The sequence below is a fragment of the Pan troglodytes genome, chromosome 2 (assembly GCF_028858775.2).
Source record: "Pan troglodytes isolate AG18354 chromosome 2, NHGRI_mPanTro3-v2.0_pri, whole genome shotgun sequence".
NCBI classification, from domain to species: Eukaryota; Metazoa; Chordata; class Mammalia; order Primates; family Hominidae; genus Pan; species Pan troglodytes.
In genome coordinates, this window is record NC_086015.1 from 133075842 (window position 1) to 133092747 (window position 16906).

At 38.3% G+C, this 16906-nt stretch overlaps 1 protein-coding gene across 41 annotated transcripts in view; it reads right to left on the reverse strand.

The window, feature by feature from the left end:
- The window catches only part of TMCC1 (transmembrane and coiled-coil domain family 1), a 246912-nt gene that overhangs the window by 184576 nt on the left and 45430 nt on the right, over window positions 1–16906 (reverse strand). For 26 of the 41 annotated variants that reach the window (XM_063807121.1, XM_063807148.1, XM_063807135.1 and 23 more), the window contains one exon: window positions 276–328. The exons of 5 other annotated variants lie outside the window; for them this stretch is intronic. Coding sequence is in view for 10 of the 36 variants with exons in the window: in XM_063807150.1 (XP_063663220.1) it covers window positions 276–281 (6 nt within the window). In the remaining 26 variants the exon portion in view is untranslated. Of the gene's footprint in view, window positions 1–275; window positions 329–6399; window positions 6563–16906 lie in introns of all 41 variants that reach the window. 10 more of the 41 variants (XM_063807143.1, XM_063807133.1, XM_063807124.1 and 7 more) reach the window with 1 other exon arrangement.

Genomic DNA, 16906 nt, shown 5'->3' on the forward strand with positions numbered 1-16906 from the left:
AAGACCTAATATGCCATTAGCTCACACTCAGAAAACAAGTTGTTCTAAATTAGTATCAGAAATAAGTGAAAAAATTATGTTTTTAAAATCTATCAACCATTTAGGAGGGTATTCCACAAAATCACAGCAAATTATATACAAATTGCTTTGTCTTTTTTTCCCTTAAGTTTTTCTTTCCAATATTTTAGTTTTTTGATAAATATGGTGACCAAAGCTTTTTGGTTTGGACATGAACCAAGTTAAATTTCACTGACTACAAAGAGTTGGATACTTGCCTTCATCACTCTTCCTTAAGCACTTCTAAGGTGTACAATCCTTTTAGGAAAAGCTGAAAAGCAAACATTAAGAATTACAAGGTGAGAAACTTAGATGGGGAAACTTACCTTTTACAGATACGCAGAAAACGACTGAAAGTATATCCAACAAAATGTTAATAGCCCTCATCTCTCACTGGTAGAAGTAGGGTTTGTTTTTTTCTAGTACTTTTCAGTATTTTCTAATTTTTTAAAGTATAATCAAGAATAATTATAATCAAGAAAGAAAGTATTCTGGAAAAAATATTAACTTAGCACTTGAAAAAGATAAAGTGGCAAATATTTTAAGAAGCAATAAATATTTTAACATTATCATACTGAATAAGGAATGGATATTCCATTAATTCTAATCTTAAAGTAACATGAAATATAAAACAGGTACATGAGAACACCACAATTTTATAAGTAAAAATTTTTTTCAAGTAGTTTCCTAATCTGTATCTGCCATTCTCTATTCAAAGGCAATTCTAAAAATCCTATCTTAGGCCAGGCATGATGGCTCATGCCTGTAATCCCAGCACTCCGAGGCAGGAAGATCATCTGAGCCCAGGAATTTGAGATCAGCCTGGGCAACAGTGACACCCCATCTCTAAAACAATTTTTAAAGATTAGCCAGGCATGGTAGTGCACACCTGTAGTCCCAGCTACTTGGGAGATTGAGGCAAGAGGATGTCTTGAGCCCCGGAGCTGGAGATTACAGTGAGCTATGGTTGCACCACTGCCCTCTAGCCTGGGAGCAAAAGCGAGACCCTGTCTCAATTTTAAAACAACAACAACAAGAAGAACAAAACATATCTTGGCAATGTGGAGTGACTCACACCTGTAATCCCAGCACTTTGGGAGGCCAAGGCAAGAAGGCTCATTTGAGGCCAAGAGTTCTAAGACCAGCTTGGGCAACACAGCAAGACCCCATGTCTCTACCAAAAAAAAATGTTTTTGTTATTTCTATTTATTTTTTGGCTAATCTTCAGTATTCATTAAATTTTTTTAAATTACAAACCAGAGCCACCATGTACAACTGAGAATTGGAAGCACCAAAATTAAATTCTTCCTGGAAAACTTGCTTCTGACGGGTATTACCAGAGAAGCAATTTAATTAGACAAGTATTTTTGAGACATCTGCCATGTACCTAGCATTATACAGACCAAATAAAGCATATGACCCTGCCCTCGAGGAATTAATCTAGGACAGAAAATAAGATGTCCATACATGAAACATACAGAAAACAGCACAAAACTACACAAGTGGTGAACTGTGTAAGAAAGACTGCAATTACCATTAAAAGTCAGGAAGATCAGTTAGAATTGGATTTGTTTGGGAAAGCCTGATGAAAAAAGCAGCAGCTTTTACTGAGCTCTGAAGGATGAGACAATGGATAAATAAGCAGAAAGATGTGGGCCAATACCTTCGGCCAGCAGGCAGTAAACACAGTATGTTTGGGCATACTGTAAAGAGGTCAGATGGACCATACTGGTGGATACACATTTCTGAATAGGGGAAGTAAGATTAAACGGGTAAGGCTGGGAAGTTAAAGAGGGCTTCAAATGTTAGGTAATTATTGAGTATTTATATTAAATTGCATTAAACTGCACTTAGGTGAATATTATCTCTAATCCTCACAACAACCCACAAGACAAGGGGGTTGTTGAAACCAACCAATTTACAGTTGAAAAACCTAAAGGCCAAAACAGGTCTACTGACTAAAATTTTGACTTGATATAACAGAAAATAAAGATCCACTATAGGATTTCCAGGATATAAGACATGTTTTAGGCCTAATGATCATGTAAGATGCATGAGAGGGAAAGATGATAATCAGAGAAATTAGGTAAGGAACTTATAATTTAGAAAAAGATGACAAGGAAGAGCTGAGCCCATTGGTATGGCTGGGAATGGAATAAAAAAGTTAATGGAAAGGAATGAGCGCACAAAGTACTGAAGAGTCAACAGGAATTCCTCATACCATTGTGACAGATGCTAAAAAAGCATCTGATAAAATGAGTATTTATAGTTCTCAGCTGGAAATGTATTAAGAGTACAATCATCCAATTCATCCTCCTGCATCTTATTTCAACAATTAAATGTCATCCATACTTCATTTAGCCCCAAAGAAATTGACTGCCTTTTAGCAAATCCTATGGGCTCCCTCTAGACGGTTGTGAGAGCTATTTCCTTGCATCCAGCCTTGGTAAGATGTCTCTTATTCCTTTAGACCTGCTTAAATATTTCTCTACTCTCTCACCACCCTGGCCGAAGATGTTACAACGATGAAATTTCAGTTTTCCTTTCTTTTGCACTTCATTTATGCCACAATAAAATGGAAACGTTTTAACTACCCAAGAAAGCTTCTCCCTCTTTCCTTTGATCCTCTTGAAATCCTTTTTCCTAAGGTCCTTAGTAAAGATCTTATTATGACCACTGTTTCCTATTCATGGCTGTGTTTTCATGCTGTGAATAAGTTTTTCTTTTCCAAACATAAAAAAAATTCAGTCACAGTTTCTCTCACTCTTTCATATATATATATATATATATATATATATATATATATTTTTTTTTTTTTTTAATGACAGGCTTTTTCCATCTGTTAGCATATGCTTAGTTTTTCCTAATTATCTGGCTGAACCAGCCCCACCTAGCGACCCATCACCAAGGAGACAGATACTCTCTGTTTTAGAATCCAGAAAGAGAGATATATCAAACAACATTTAATTATTAAAGCAATAATAACGTGTGATGAGGTTTCTATAAAGAACAAAAATACATAATCAAGAGCATATACTTGGGAGTCACAGGGTTCCAAGGTTCTTGTACTGTCCAAGAGTGTAAAAGCGGCAAGCAATCTGCAGTATGTTTTTAAAAAGTGTATTTATTTAAAAAATCCAAAGTGCAGAACCATGTATATATCATGCTACTACTTTTAAAGGAGTGAGTACATACTGCATATGCACAGACTATTTCATTCTGGAATGGTGGACAGGTAACTGGTAACTAATGTTACTCCAGAGGGAAAACAAACACACTAAATAGAAAGGAGAAAGAATTAAAATACTCAAATCCAAAAAAGAAGAGAGAACAAGATTACAGAACAAATAAAACATATTTAAGCAGCAAAATATAAGATGTCAAACGTAAATTCAAATAACTCAGTAATTACATTAAATGTAATTGGACCAGATGACAAAAATCAATTTTTTTAAAAAAAATTAATCAAGAATCACACTTAAAATTACAGAAAATAGTTCAAAGTATGGGAAAAAGTCATACTAACAAACTGAAACACAGCTGCTCTAGCTGTATTAATTGTATTCAAAGTAGACTTCAATGCACAAAAGCCATTAATACCTATAAAGGTATAATTTATCAGGAAGATGCAACAATTTTAAATTTGTATGCATGTAATAACATAGCCTCCAAATATATAAAGCAAAATAGCAGAATTATAAAGAGAAGTGGGAGAAAAAATCCATAATCATAATAAATTTTGCATTCTTCTCAGTAGGTGATAGAACAAATGACTCAAATAAAGGGAGAGGGTAGAAATATAGATTTGAATAGCATGAACAAACTGGACCTAAATAAGACATTAATATGACACAGCATCCAATAATTGCAAAATATACTCTTTCAAGCAGAAAGAGATCATTTACAAAAATTGACCATATGTTGAACCCTAAGGCAAGTCTCACAAATTTTAAAAAAACTGAAATAATACACAGTATATTCTCTGACCACAATGTGGATTCCTGAGGTTCAAAAAGAGCTGGGAGGAAATCACTTTTTCCTTTTTTGTTTACTGCTATCCCAGCCTCCAGGCAATACAACATTTATGGAGCAACAGCTAAGGCTAGACAGGCACCTAAAAGCCTTGTCTCTGACCAAAGGAAACAGTCCCAAGAGCATGGAAGAATCCCAGTGCAGATAGGAAGATTAAACCAAAAATTCTGACAAACTGCTGAAGACTGAATTTAGGTTAGAATCAGAGTGTGAAGTCCTCGAGGGCTGCAATCATAGGAGAGTTCCCATCCTCTTGTGGGCTTTTCCTCCAGGAACCTCAAAAGGCTCTCTAATGCAGGGGGAAGCAGAGAGGAAGTAGAGAAAGCTCCTCCATCTCCACCCCCGTGGAGCTAATGAGGGAAGAGCAAGCAACAATACCAAACCAGCCTATTTCCCTTATCTCCCTGTGGAACAAAAGGCTTAATCAGCAAGGAGCAATTTCTGGTGGAATCCCACTACAGCTGGAGGAAGGAAAGGAAGCTGACACCCAATTTTCACCCTTATCCATCTTCACTGTTTCTCTAAAACAGCAATAGCCTTAAATGCAGGCGGAAAGAGCTGAAAAAAACCTTAGCTTGAGGATACTATTGAATCCCCATAGCAGTTGGGAAAAAGAAGGGAATAGTCTTGTGAAGGCCACACCCCCAAGACCCAGGTTCTACTATCTGCATAAATCTGAGGCTTAACCAGAACATCACAGAACTCCCCTCACCCTCCACTAACTGACAGGCTTTGAGTAAAAACAATGGAATACACCTGAGAAAGCTGCAAGACTCAGACTCTCACGGAGAAACAGCACAAAGGGAAAACCCAAAGCCAAGCAGGAAGACAAGAACAAGGTATTACTGGGAAAATTTGAAGCCTCTAGTTCCCATGGCAACAATAAATGTCAACTCCAGTAACCATAGCAATAATAAACATCAAACACAGCCCAATGCCTGAACAGATTAACACAAATCTCCACCCTAAAGGACTTGCAGGAAACTAGCAGTCTTCAGTAAGCATATCAAGTATATACCTCAGTATCTCCTGTCATATACAGCACATTCAGCTTTAAACAAAAATTATGAAGCATGGCAAAGGCAGTAATAAAAACACAGCTCAAAGGGACAAAGCAATTATCAGAGCCAGACCCACGTATGACATAAATTTTGGAACTACAAGACAGTAAATTAGAACGTGATTAATACAGTAAAAACTCTAATGAAAGAGGTAGACAACATATGAGATCAGACAGGTAATTTCAGAGAGAAATGAAAATTATAAAAAATCAAGTGGAAACCAAATTAGAAATAAAGACATAGTAATGACAAATACCTTTGAGAGGCTTATCAAGTAGACTTGAAACAGCTGAAAAAAGAATCAGTAAACTTGAAAATAGGCTAGTAGAAACTACCCAAACTGAAATATAAAGAGAAAAGAGATTTTCCCACCTGGAGAACATACAACAGCTGTGGCAGAAGTCCAGAAGAAGAGACAACAGAGAAGAAACATTTGAATGGCCAAGAACTTACCGAAATTAGTGATAAGACACTAAACTACAGAGTAACAATAAGAAACTCTGAAAACAGGCTGGGCATGGTGCCTCATGCCTATAATCCCAGCACTTTGGAAGGCTGAGGCGGGAGGATGGCTTGAGCCCAGGAGACCAGCCTGGGCAGCATAGGGAGACCTCATCCCTAAAAATAAACTAAAAAATCAGCCGGGAATGATGGCACATGCCTGTGGTCCCAGCTACTTGAGAAGCTTGGGCCCTGGGAGGACTGCTTGGGCCCTGGAGGTCGAGGCTGCAAAGAGCCGTGAGCGTGCCACTGCATTCCAGCCTGGATGACAGGGCAAGACCCTGTCTCAAAAAATAAAAGAAAAAGAAACTGAAAATGCCAAACAATACCAAAAAAGGGGGCTGCGCACGGTGGCTCATGCCTGTAATCCAACACTTTGGGAGGCCGAGACGAGTGGATCACAAGGTCAGGAGTTTGAGACCAGCCTGCCCAACAGGATGAAAGCCGGTCTCTACTAAACATACAAAAATTAGCCAGGTGTGGTGGTGCGTGCCTGTAATCCCAGCTACTCAGGAGGCTGAGGCAGGAGAATCACTTGAACCTGGGAGGTGGAGGTTGCAGTGAGCCGAGATCGCACCAATGCACTCTAGCCTGGGTGACAGAGCAAGACTCTGTCTCAAAAAAAAAAAAAAGGATATCTAGGCATATCATATTCAAACTGCTGAAAGCCAAAGGCTCTTGAAGGCAGTCAAAGAGGGGAATATGTTACATACAGAGGAATAAAGATATAAGATTACAATAAACTTACCATCAGAAACTTCATAAGACAGTGGAGTGACAACTTTAAAGTGCTGAAAAGAAAACTGCCCATCCAGTATTCTACATCCAGTGAAAATATCCTTCATACGTACAAAATAAAGGCTTTCCTCCAGACAAGCAAAAATAGAGAATTCACTGCCAGGAGACCCATCCTATAAGAAATATTAACAGAAGTCCTTCAGGTAGAAAAATATATAAAAGTGAGAAGCTTGAATCTACAAAATGAAGAATAAATGAAGGTAAAGTATAATTTTTTTATTTTTCATTGCTCTAAAAGATAATTGCTTAAAGCAGTAACAATGTATTGGATAAGTACCACACAGGTAAAAGTAAAACGCTTAACAACAACGGCAAAAGGGAAAAGAGGGAAGAACTGGGAACACACTATAACCATACTTTAACTAAATGCGAAGTGGCAAAACACCTGAAAAACTCAGGTTATTTTAAAATGTATAATGTAAACAAAAAAGCAACCACTAAAAACCTTTTTAAAGAAATCTAAGTGATAAGTCAATAAAGTAAAATTGAATTAAAAAAAAATCACACCAAAGAAGGCAGTAGGAAAAAAACCACACAGGCGCATGCCTATAGTCCCAGCTACTCAGGAGGCTGAGGCAGCAGAATTATTTCAGTTCAGAAGTTTAAGACCAGCCTAGGCAACACGGCAAGACCTCTTCTCTATAAAAAATAGAAAAATTAGCTAGGCATGGTGGCACACACCTATAGTCCCAGCTACTCAAGAGGTAGGAGGATCGCTTGAGCCCAAGAGTTTGAGACCAGTCTGGGCAACATAGTGAGACCCCATATCTACAAAAAATTTAAAAATTCACCAGGCATGGTGGTGTGCACCTGTAGTACCAGCTACTGGGGAGACCGAGGTGAGAGAATCACTTGAGCCCAGGAGGTCCAGGCTACAGTGAACCATAATTATGCCACTGTACTCCAGCCTGGGTGAGAGAGAGACCTTGTCTCAAAAAATAAAAAAAGAAACAAACAACAAATGGAACAAATAGAGAAGAGCTAGCAAGATGGTAGGTTTTCATCTAATTATACTAATAATCACTTTAAATGTAAATAGTCTTACCAGTTAAAAAACAGATTGTCAGACTGGGGGAGAAAAAAAAAAAAAGCAAGACCAGGCCGGGTGTAATGGCTCACACCTGTAATCCCAGCACTTTGGGAGGCTGAGGCAGAAGGATCGGTTGAGCCCAGGAGCCCAAGACTACCCTGGGCAACATGGTGAAACCCTTTCTCTACAAAAATACAAAATATATCTGGGCATGGTGGCATATGCCTGTAAGTCCAGCTACTTAGGACATTGAGGTGGGAGGATTGATTGAACCCAGGAGGTCAAGGCTGCAATGAGCCATGATCGTGCTACTGTACTCCAACCAGGGTGACAGAGTGAGAACCTGTCTCAAAAAAAAAAAAAAAAGCAAGATCAAACTATATTCGGTCCACAAGAAGCCTGCTAAGCAAAGATTTAAAGAGGAAAAAAATAAAACAATGGAGAAAAATATACCATACAAACACTAATTAATCAAAAGAAAGCTAGTGTAGCCAAATGAATTGCAGACAAAGTAGATTTCAGAACAAGAAAGATTGTCAAGGATAAAGAGGAGTGATCTGGTTTGGCTCTGTGTCCCTACCCAAATCTCATCTTGAATTGTAATCCACACATGTCAAGGGAGGGACTTGGTGGGAGGCGACTGGATCATGGGGGTGGTTTCCCCCTGTTCTTGTGATAATGAGTTCTCATGAAATCTGATTGTTTAAAAGTATGTGACAGTTCCCCACCCCACTCCTGCTGCCATGTAAGACATGCCTTTCTTCCCCTTCACCTTCTGCGATGATTTTAAGTTTCCTGAGGCCTTCCCAGCCATGTGGGGCTGAGAGTCAAATTAAACCTCTTTTCTTTATAAACTACCCAGTCTCAGGTAGTTTTTTATAGCAGTGTGAAAATGGACTAACCCAGAAAATTGGTACCAGGAATGGGGTACTACTATAGATACCAGAAAATGTGGAGTGACTTTGGAACTGGGTAACAGACAGAGGCTGGAAAAGTTTGGAGGGCTCAGAAGAAGGCAGGAAGATGTGGGAAAGTTTGGAACTTCCTAGAGACTTGTTAGAAGATTTTTACCAAAGTGCTGATTGTGATATGGACAATGAATCCAGGCTGAAGTGGCCCAAGATGGAGATGAGAAACTTATTGTGAACTGGAGCAAAGGTCACTCTTGCTATGCCTTAGCAAACAGACTGGTGGCATTTTGCCCCTGCCCTAGAGATCTGTGGAACTTTGAACTTGAAAGACATGATTTAGAGTATCTGGCAGGAGAAATTTCTAAGCAGCAAAGCATTCAAGATGTGACCTGGCTTTTTCTGAAAGCGTACTGTCAGCCGGGCACAGTGGCTCATGCCTGTAATCCCGGCACTTTGGGAGGCCAAGGCAGGTGGATCACCTGACGTCAGAAGTTCGAGACCAATCTGGCCAACATGGTGAAACTCCGTTTCCACTAAAAATACAAAAATTAGCTGGGCATGGTGGCATACACCTGTAGTCCCAGCTTGGGAGGCTGAGGCAGGAGAATCACTTGAACTGGGAGGCAGAGGTTGCAGTGAGCCAAGATCGTGTCATTGCACTCTAGCCTGGGCAACAGAGTGAGACTCCCTCTCAAAATAATAATAACAATAATGAAAATGTTCATTGTATGTCATATGTGTTCACAAAGAGATAGTCTGAAATTGGAACTTATGTTTAAAAGGGAAGCAGAGCATAAAAGTTTGGAAAATTTGCAGCATTAGTATGTAGTAGAAAAGAAAAACCCATTTTCTGGAGGAGAAATTCAAGCTGCTGTTCTTGTGATAGTGAGTTCTCACAAGATCTGATGGTTTTACAGTGTGTGGCAGTTCTGCCCCCACTCCTGCCACCATGTAAGACGTGACTTACTTTCCCTTCTGCCATGATTATAAGTTTCCTGAGGCCTCCCCAGCCATGCGGCACTGTGAGTCAATTAAACCTCTTTTCTTTATAGATTACCCAGTCTCAGGTAGTTCTTTATAGCAGTGTGAAAACAAACTAATACAAGGGGTATTATAATAGGGTCAGTTCCTAAGAAGACATAACAATTCTAAATGTGTATGTACCTTAAAACAAAGCTTCAAAATACATGAGGCAAAACTGATAGATATGACAGAAAATAAAGACAAATTACAATTATAGTAGACTTTTATTAACAGTTAACCCTTAGTAATTGATAAACCAAGTAAGCAGATTGGCCAGGCATAGTGGCTCACCATGGTAATCTCAGCACTTTAGGAGGCTGGGGTGGGCAGATCACTTGAGGCTAGGAGTTCAAGACCAGCCTGGCCTACATGGCAAAACCCTGTTTCTACCAAAACTACCAAAATTAGCTGGGCTTGGTGGCATGCACCTGTAGTCCCAGCTACTCAGGAGACTGAGGCACGGGAATCACTGCAACTTGGGAGGTAGAAGTTGCAGTGAGCAGAGATCGTGCCACTGTATTCCAGCCTGGGTGATACAGCGAGACTTTGTCTAAAAAAAAACAAAGCATACACACACACACACACACACACACACACACACACACGTAAGCAGATAGATGTGACCTCAACAGTTCAGTACTATCACCTAATTTGACCTGAGTGACATTTGTAGGGCACTCCACTGAACAATAGCTGAATATACATTCTTTTCAAGTACACATAGGACATTCACAAAGATATACCATATTCTGTGCCATAAAAGAAATCTTCAAGATAAATAAAAATAATACAAAGTACATTCTCAGACCATAATAGAATAAAACTAAAATCAATAACAAAATATATTAGGAAAGTGCCTCCAAATATGTGGATATTAAACAATACACTTCTAAATAACCCATGATTAAAAGATGAAGTCATAAGGAAATTTTAAAAATATTTGCAAGTATAGCAGGAAACAGAAGGGAAGTTTATCTACCTTAAAAAATACTTGCAAAGTAAACAAAAATACAACATTATCAAAATTTATGAAATGCAGCTAAAACAGTACTTAGAGGAAAATGTATAGTCTTAATTATATCTTATAAAAGAAGACCTAAAACCAACAACCTAGGCTTCTACCTTGGCACAGTAAAAAAAGAACAAATTAAAACTAAAACAGAAGGAGGCCAGGCGTGGTGGCTCACGCCTATAATCCCAGCACTTTGGGAGGCTGAGGTGGGCAGATCACGAGGTCAGGAGATCGAGACCATCCCAGCTAACACAGTGAAACCCCATTTGTACTGAAAATACAAAACATTAGCCGGGCGTGGTGGCAGGTGGCTGTAGTCCCAGCTACTCAGGAGGCTGAGGCAGGAGAATGCCATGAACCTGGGAGGCGGAGCTTGCAGTGAGCCAAGATCGCACCACTGCACTCCAGCCTAGGAGACACAGCAAGACACCGTCTCGAAAAAAAAAGAAGGAAAAAATAATAAAAATTAGAGCAGAAATCAACAAAACTGACAAAAGAAACACAATGTAGAAAAACCAATGAAAGCAAAAGCTGGTTCTTTGAAAAGATTGATAAAATTGATAAACTTATAGCCAGGCTATCCAAGAAATACACAAAGACATAAATTACCAATATCAGGAATGAAGGAGAAAGGACATCAATACTGATCCAATAGATGTTAAAAAGAATAATAAAAGATATTACGAACACCTCTATGACCCTAAATTTGATAGCTTAGATAAAATAAACCAATTCCTTGAAATATGACATGAACTACAAAAAATATAGAAGGAAAAACAGATACCTAAATAACTCTATTGAAGAAAGTGAATTTGTAGTTTGAAACTTCCCAAAAAAGAAAACTCTAGACCCAGATGGTTTTAATGGTTAATTCGACCAACCATTTAAATAAGAAATAATAACAATTCTACTCTCTCTTGCAAAAAAGAGAAAGGAACATTTCCCAACTCATTTTATGAGACTAACATTACTCTAATACCAAAACAAAACAGACACTACCAAAAAAAAAAAAAAACAACTCTGCATGCAGACCAGTATCTCTAATGAACATATATGCAAAAACCTTTAACAAAATATTAGCAAATCAAATACAGCATTATATAAAAAGACAATGCATCTAGGCTAAGTAGGGTTTATCCCATGGATGTAGGGCTGGTTCACATTCAAAAATCAATGTAGTTCACCATACTAAGAAACTAAATAAGAAAACCATGTGATCATAACAAAAAACGCAGAAAACACATTAGACTATTCCAATATCTATTTACGATAAATACTCCCAACAAAGACAGATGGGAACTCCCTTAGTTTAATAAGGATATCTACCAAAAATCTACAAAATCTAGTAATGTATAAAAAGCTAAAAAATCTAGAAGGAATAATATTATAGGTGGAAAAACACTGCCATGATTTCAGGAGTGAATGGAGATACAGAAAGAAACATACAAAGTATGGACTAGTCTTCATCTGGCATCCACACAGACAGGGATCTTTTGGGTAAAACTGGGAAAAATAATTAAATGTTTGAAACCTACAAATCCTAGGTATATGATACATATGCAAGAATAAATTCTAATAATGCCCAACATTCGGTGTTTTTTTTCTTACCTTTGTTTTCAGGAACGTACAAATTAAATCCAGAGTTTGCATTGGTAGTTTTTGCCTTGTCTTCCCTGCCTCTCCCATCTTCTCTCACCATTCCTGAACGGTAACCGCAAGAAAGGTGCTAGGTCATTCTGCCTTGATTCTAACACTATTCCTGCATCTTTTCATCTGAAATCCAAAATCTGGTCTAGGCAGGCAGCTGATGGAGAACTGAATCCTTTATTTTAGTTTTCTAACTTAACTGCTGGACTAGTAAGAATGAAAGCTCTTTACTCTCAAAATACTTCCTTCTTTGATGCTACCTGTGACTCAAAAATTAGACTCCTTTGTTATTCCAAAGAAATATCCTGTTCCTTTTTGAAAATAAAATTTAAAAGGTGAAAGAGGGAAAGGATGTCTATAAGGGTCAGTATATCTAGAGGACAATCTGTCTGAAAAGCAAATCTAGATTATGAATCCTAGCCTATTAAGAATGTTCAGCCAGGGCAACATGGTGAAACCCTGTCTCTACAAAACACAAAAATTAGGTGGGTGTGGTGGTGTATCCCTGTAGTCCCAGCTACTCAGGAGGCTGAGGAGGAGGATCACTAGAGCCCAGGCGATGGAAGCTGCAGTTGGCTGAGATCACACCACTGCACTCCGGCCTGGGCAACAGAGCAAGTCCCTGACACACACACACACACACACACACACACACACACACACACACACACACACAATGCTAGAACTACTTCCATAATGGGCCAGGCCTGAAGTTTCATAATTAATATAGATGAGGATTTTAAATATGAACCAATAAGCAAGCCAACTGAGCAATCAATAGAAGAAAAAAAGGAGGAAAGGGGTGAGATATTCTGAGGGAAAAGTACAAATAATCTATAAATATCTCCATGTCTACAGACATTCCCAACTACCCTAAATATTACTTTTTTACTCCCATGAGTATACTTATCTCAAAATGAAGGTGAGGAAAGGCATCCAGCTTTCCTCAGAAGTCTATAATTTTCAAATGCTTTTTGAAATAAAGATACATAAATAAATACTATCATTGAAGTATATAAATCAGATATATACTATCAAAACAAATAGTTAATAACCATTGGCAAGAAGGAAAGAGGCCCCATGAAACTGAAACACACTGCATTAGACAATTCAGTTAACCCTCACTGATGTAGAAGTACCTCAGAAAAGGGTTGTGACAACTTCAGGAGTTGATAATAGAATGTCCCCAAAGAGCCTAAGTGTCTGTGATGGCAAGAGTCATGAAATATCAGGTAAAATACCCTGAAATTCCATCTAATCTCACCCCCAATAGAAAAATATGTCGAGACAAGTCTGGGCAACATAGGGAGACCCTGTATCTACAAAAAAAATTTTTTAAGTGGCCAGATGTGGTGGCACGCACCTGTGGTCCCAGCTGCTCAAGAGGCTGAGGTGCGAGGATTGTTTGAGCTGGAGAGGTACAGGCTGCAGTGAGCCGTGTTCACATCACTGCACTTCAACCTGGGCAACAGAGTGAGACTCTGTCTCAAAAAAATAAAAAGAAAAAACAAAAGAAAAACATCAAACATCATGTGACATATGTGGGGGAAAAAAAAAAGGTCAGTGTCTCACAAATACTTTAGTATTTGGCAGCCAAAAGGCGTTGGGGGAAAAATTCTCTTTTGGGCTGGGCATGGTGACTCACTACTGTAATCCCAGCACTTTGGGAGGCCAAGGCAGGCAGATCACTTTAGCTGGGCATAGTGGCACATGCCTATAGTCCCAGCTTCTCAGGAGGCTGAGGTGGGAGGATCCACTGAACCCAAGAGATAGAGGCTGCAGGGAGCTATTATCACACTACTTATAGAAGTGAAACCTTAGCCGTGTTTTTCAGATTTTAAAAACATCTCCCATTTATGCTTTCTCCTTCAGTGCAGGTCATTTGAAATGGTTTCGAAGGTAACACATACTTTATGCTTTGCTACACTGAAAATTTATTCAACAGTTCTATTCTTAAAGTTATTTCTTTCTTGTGCTTCTATTTTATAAGGAGCTACATTTTTCCAACCACCTACTAAGGGAATTTGTGATTTAGCAACATCTTTTACCAACCAGTCATTCACACTCAAAACAAATCTTTCTCTTGACCTCCTTGTTTTATAACACATTACTAACCCAATAATAGGAAACCCAAGAGTTACAACAAAAATAAGAAAAATATAATCAAGTTCAGTAGACATTTATGACTTTGAAGAATGCTGGCCAGGCATAGTGGCTCATGCCCATAATCCCAGCACTTTGGGATGCTGAGGCAGGAGGATCACTTGAGCCCAGAAGTTCAAGACCAGTCTGTGCAACATAGCAAGACCTCAATCTCTACTGAAAAAAAAAAAAAAAAAAAAAAGGGCAGGAGGATCGCTTGAGCCCAGGAGTTCTGGCCTGCAGTGAGCTATGATCACACCACTGTACCTCATCCTGGGTAACAGAGCAAGATCCTGTCATTCATTCATTCATACATACATACATACATAATTTTGAAAAAAGAATGCTGTCTCCTCAGTCATGAAAATTGTTTTATTAAACTTCCTATGTTTACTGTAATCAGATGTAGCCAAAGAAAAAGGACCTTACAAAAGTAGGTAACTAAAAAAAACATGTAGTTACAGTGCTTTGGCTCAAGCAGATGCTGAATAAATGTTATGTGAACCAATGAGCAAGCAAACATGTGACTACGGAATAAGAGTGAGTTACATTAAAGTCAGAAATATGGTCAAGTTAGAGTGTCCAGTGAAGTGATAATAATTCAGAGATTTGTTTCACAGATTGTATTTTATTTAAGCATACTTACTCCCTGACTTTTAAAAACTGTTTAAGTCATATGCTCCTAATAGTGCTTAAAAATCTATTGCAAGAAATTAGTTCTCCAAGTACATACAATGTACTCTTCTTAAGTTTGGCTTCATTCATTAAACCGAATTATTTTGAGGTCCATCTAGGTTGTTGAGAGTATCAACTGTTCTTTTTATTGCCGAGTAGTATTCCATTGTATAAATACACCAAATTTGTTTATCCATACACTTGATGGATATGTGAGCTGTTTACAGTTTTTAGCTATTACCAATAAATAATAGCTGCTGTGAATGTTTGTGTACAAGTCTTTTTTGTGGATATACAGTTTCATTTCTCTTGAATAATTAGAAATGGAATGGATGAATCGTATGGCATCTTCACATTTACTTTGAAAGAAACTGCCCAATTGTCTTCCAAAGTAGTTGATCCATTTCACATTCCTATCGTCAGTGTATGAGAGTTCCAGATGATCCTCCATTCTTGTCACCATGTGACTAATCCTATTCATTACAGCCATTCTAGGGAGTATGCAGTGGTATCTCATTATGGTTTAAATTTATATTTCCCTAATGACTTATGACTTTGGGCATCTTTTCATGTACTTATTTGCCATTTATATTCTTTGATGAACTTTATTCAAATTGTTTCCCCCTTTTCTTATGGGGTTGTCTTTCAATTCTTGAGTTACAATTCTTTATATCTTCTAGATACACATCCTCTGTCAGACACATGTTCTGCAAATATTTTCTCCCAGCCCAAGGCGTACTTTTTCATTTTCTTAAAGGTATCTTTCAAAGATTAAAAGTTTTTAATTTTGATGAAATCCAATTTAGCGATTTTTTCCCCTTTATACTTCATGCTTCTTGTGTCTTAAGAAATCTTTGCCTACCCCAAGGTCACTAAGATTTTCTCCTGTATTTTCTTTCTGACAAAAACTTTCTGGAGTTGTATGGTTTTAGCTCTTCAAGTTAGGCCTATGATTTATTTGAAGTTAGCTTTTGTGTCTGGTGTGAGGTAAGGGTTGAGGTTCTTTGTGTGTGTATGAATCTCCAATTGTTCTAGGACCATCTGTTGAAAAGAGTGAATATACACAGGATAAAAATAACTCCACTTCCATTCTGTTTAACCCCTTCTCCTATAATAAGTCCCCTAGCTTAGATTATATGAGCCATCATTATAAACATTCCCTTGCACACCCTTAGCTTCCTTGGCCTCCTTTCCTCAAACAACTGGCAAAACCCCAATCCTGCCAATCTAACTCTGATTCCATACCTGAACCCTTACAGTTGAAAGTACACTGTGCAGTTGAAAGTACAAGAAAATACACAAATCCGTGCCAACCAATGAAACTTTAAATTCATGTCCACTAACCTCAAATGAGCATTTGATTCTATTCTGTAATCTGACTATGTTTCTCTAGTCTATTCACTCCCATATTCTCATGAAGGACTATTTCACACTTAACTCTTCAAATCTAATACTCCCTCCCCCACCTTCATTCCTCTTATGACCTGACTTCCTACATCATTGAAACATTCTGCTACTATGGCTCGCTCCTCTACTAATTGTTGGTCCTTGAGCAAATTACTTGATTTCCAAAATGGAGATAAAAATATTGCCCATTCTATAGTCTTATTGTAAAGAATAAATGACACAATATGCACATGGAAAACACTTAATATACAGCCTGGCACAAAAGAATACTAAGAGCTACTATAACTTTTTCTTACTGCTACTACTACTATTAAACATGTACCACATCATGATCATAAATTTAACAGAGCAAGATTTAATAAGGATTAGACTAGTGCATTTATTTGTAAGTATCTCTATATCGGCTGGGTGCAGAGGCTCACACCTGTAATCCCAACACTTTGGGAGGCCAAGGTGGGCAGATGACCTGAGGTCAGGAGTTCGAGACCAGCCTGGCCAACATGGTGAAACTCCACCTCTACTAAAAATACAAAAAGCTGGGCGTGGTGACTCATGCCTGTAATCCCAGCTACTTGGGAGGCTGAGGCATGAGAATCGCTTGAACCCAGGA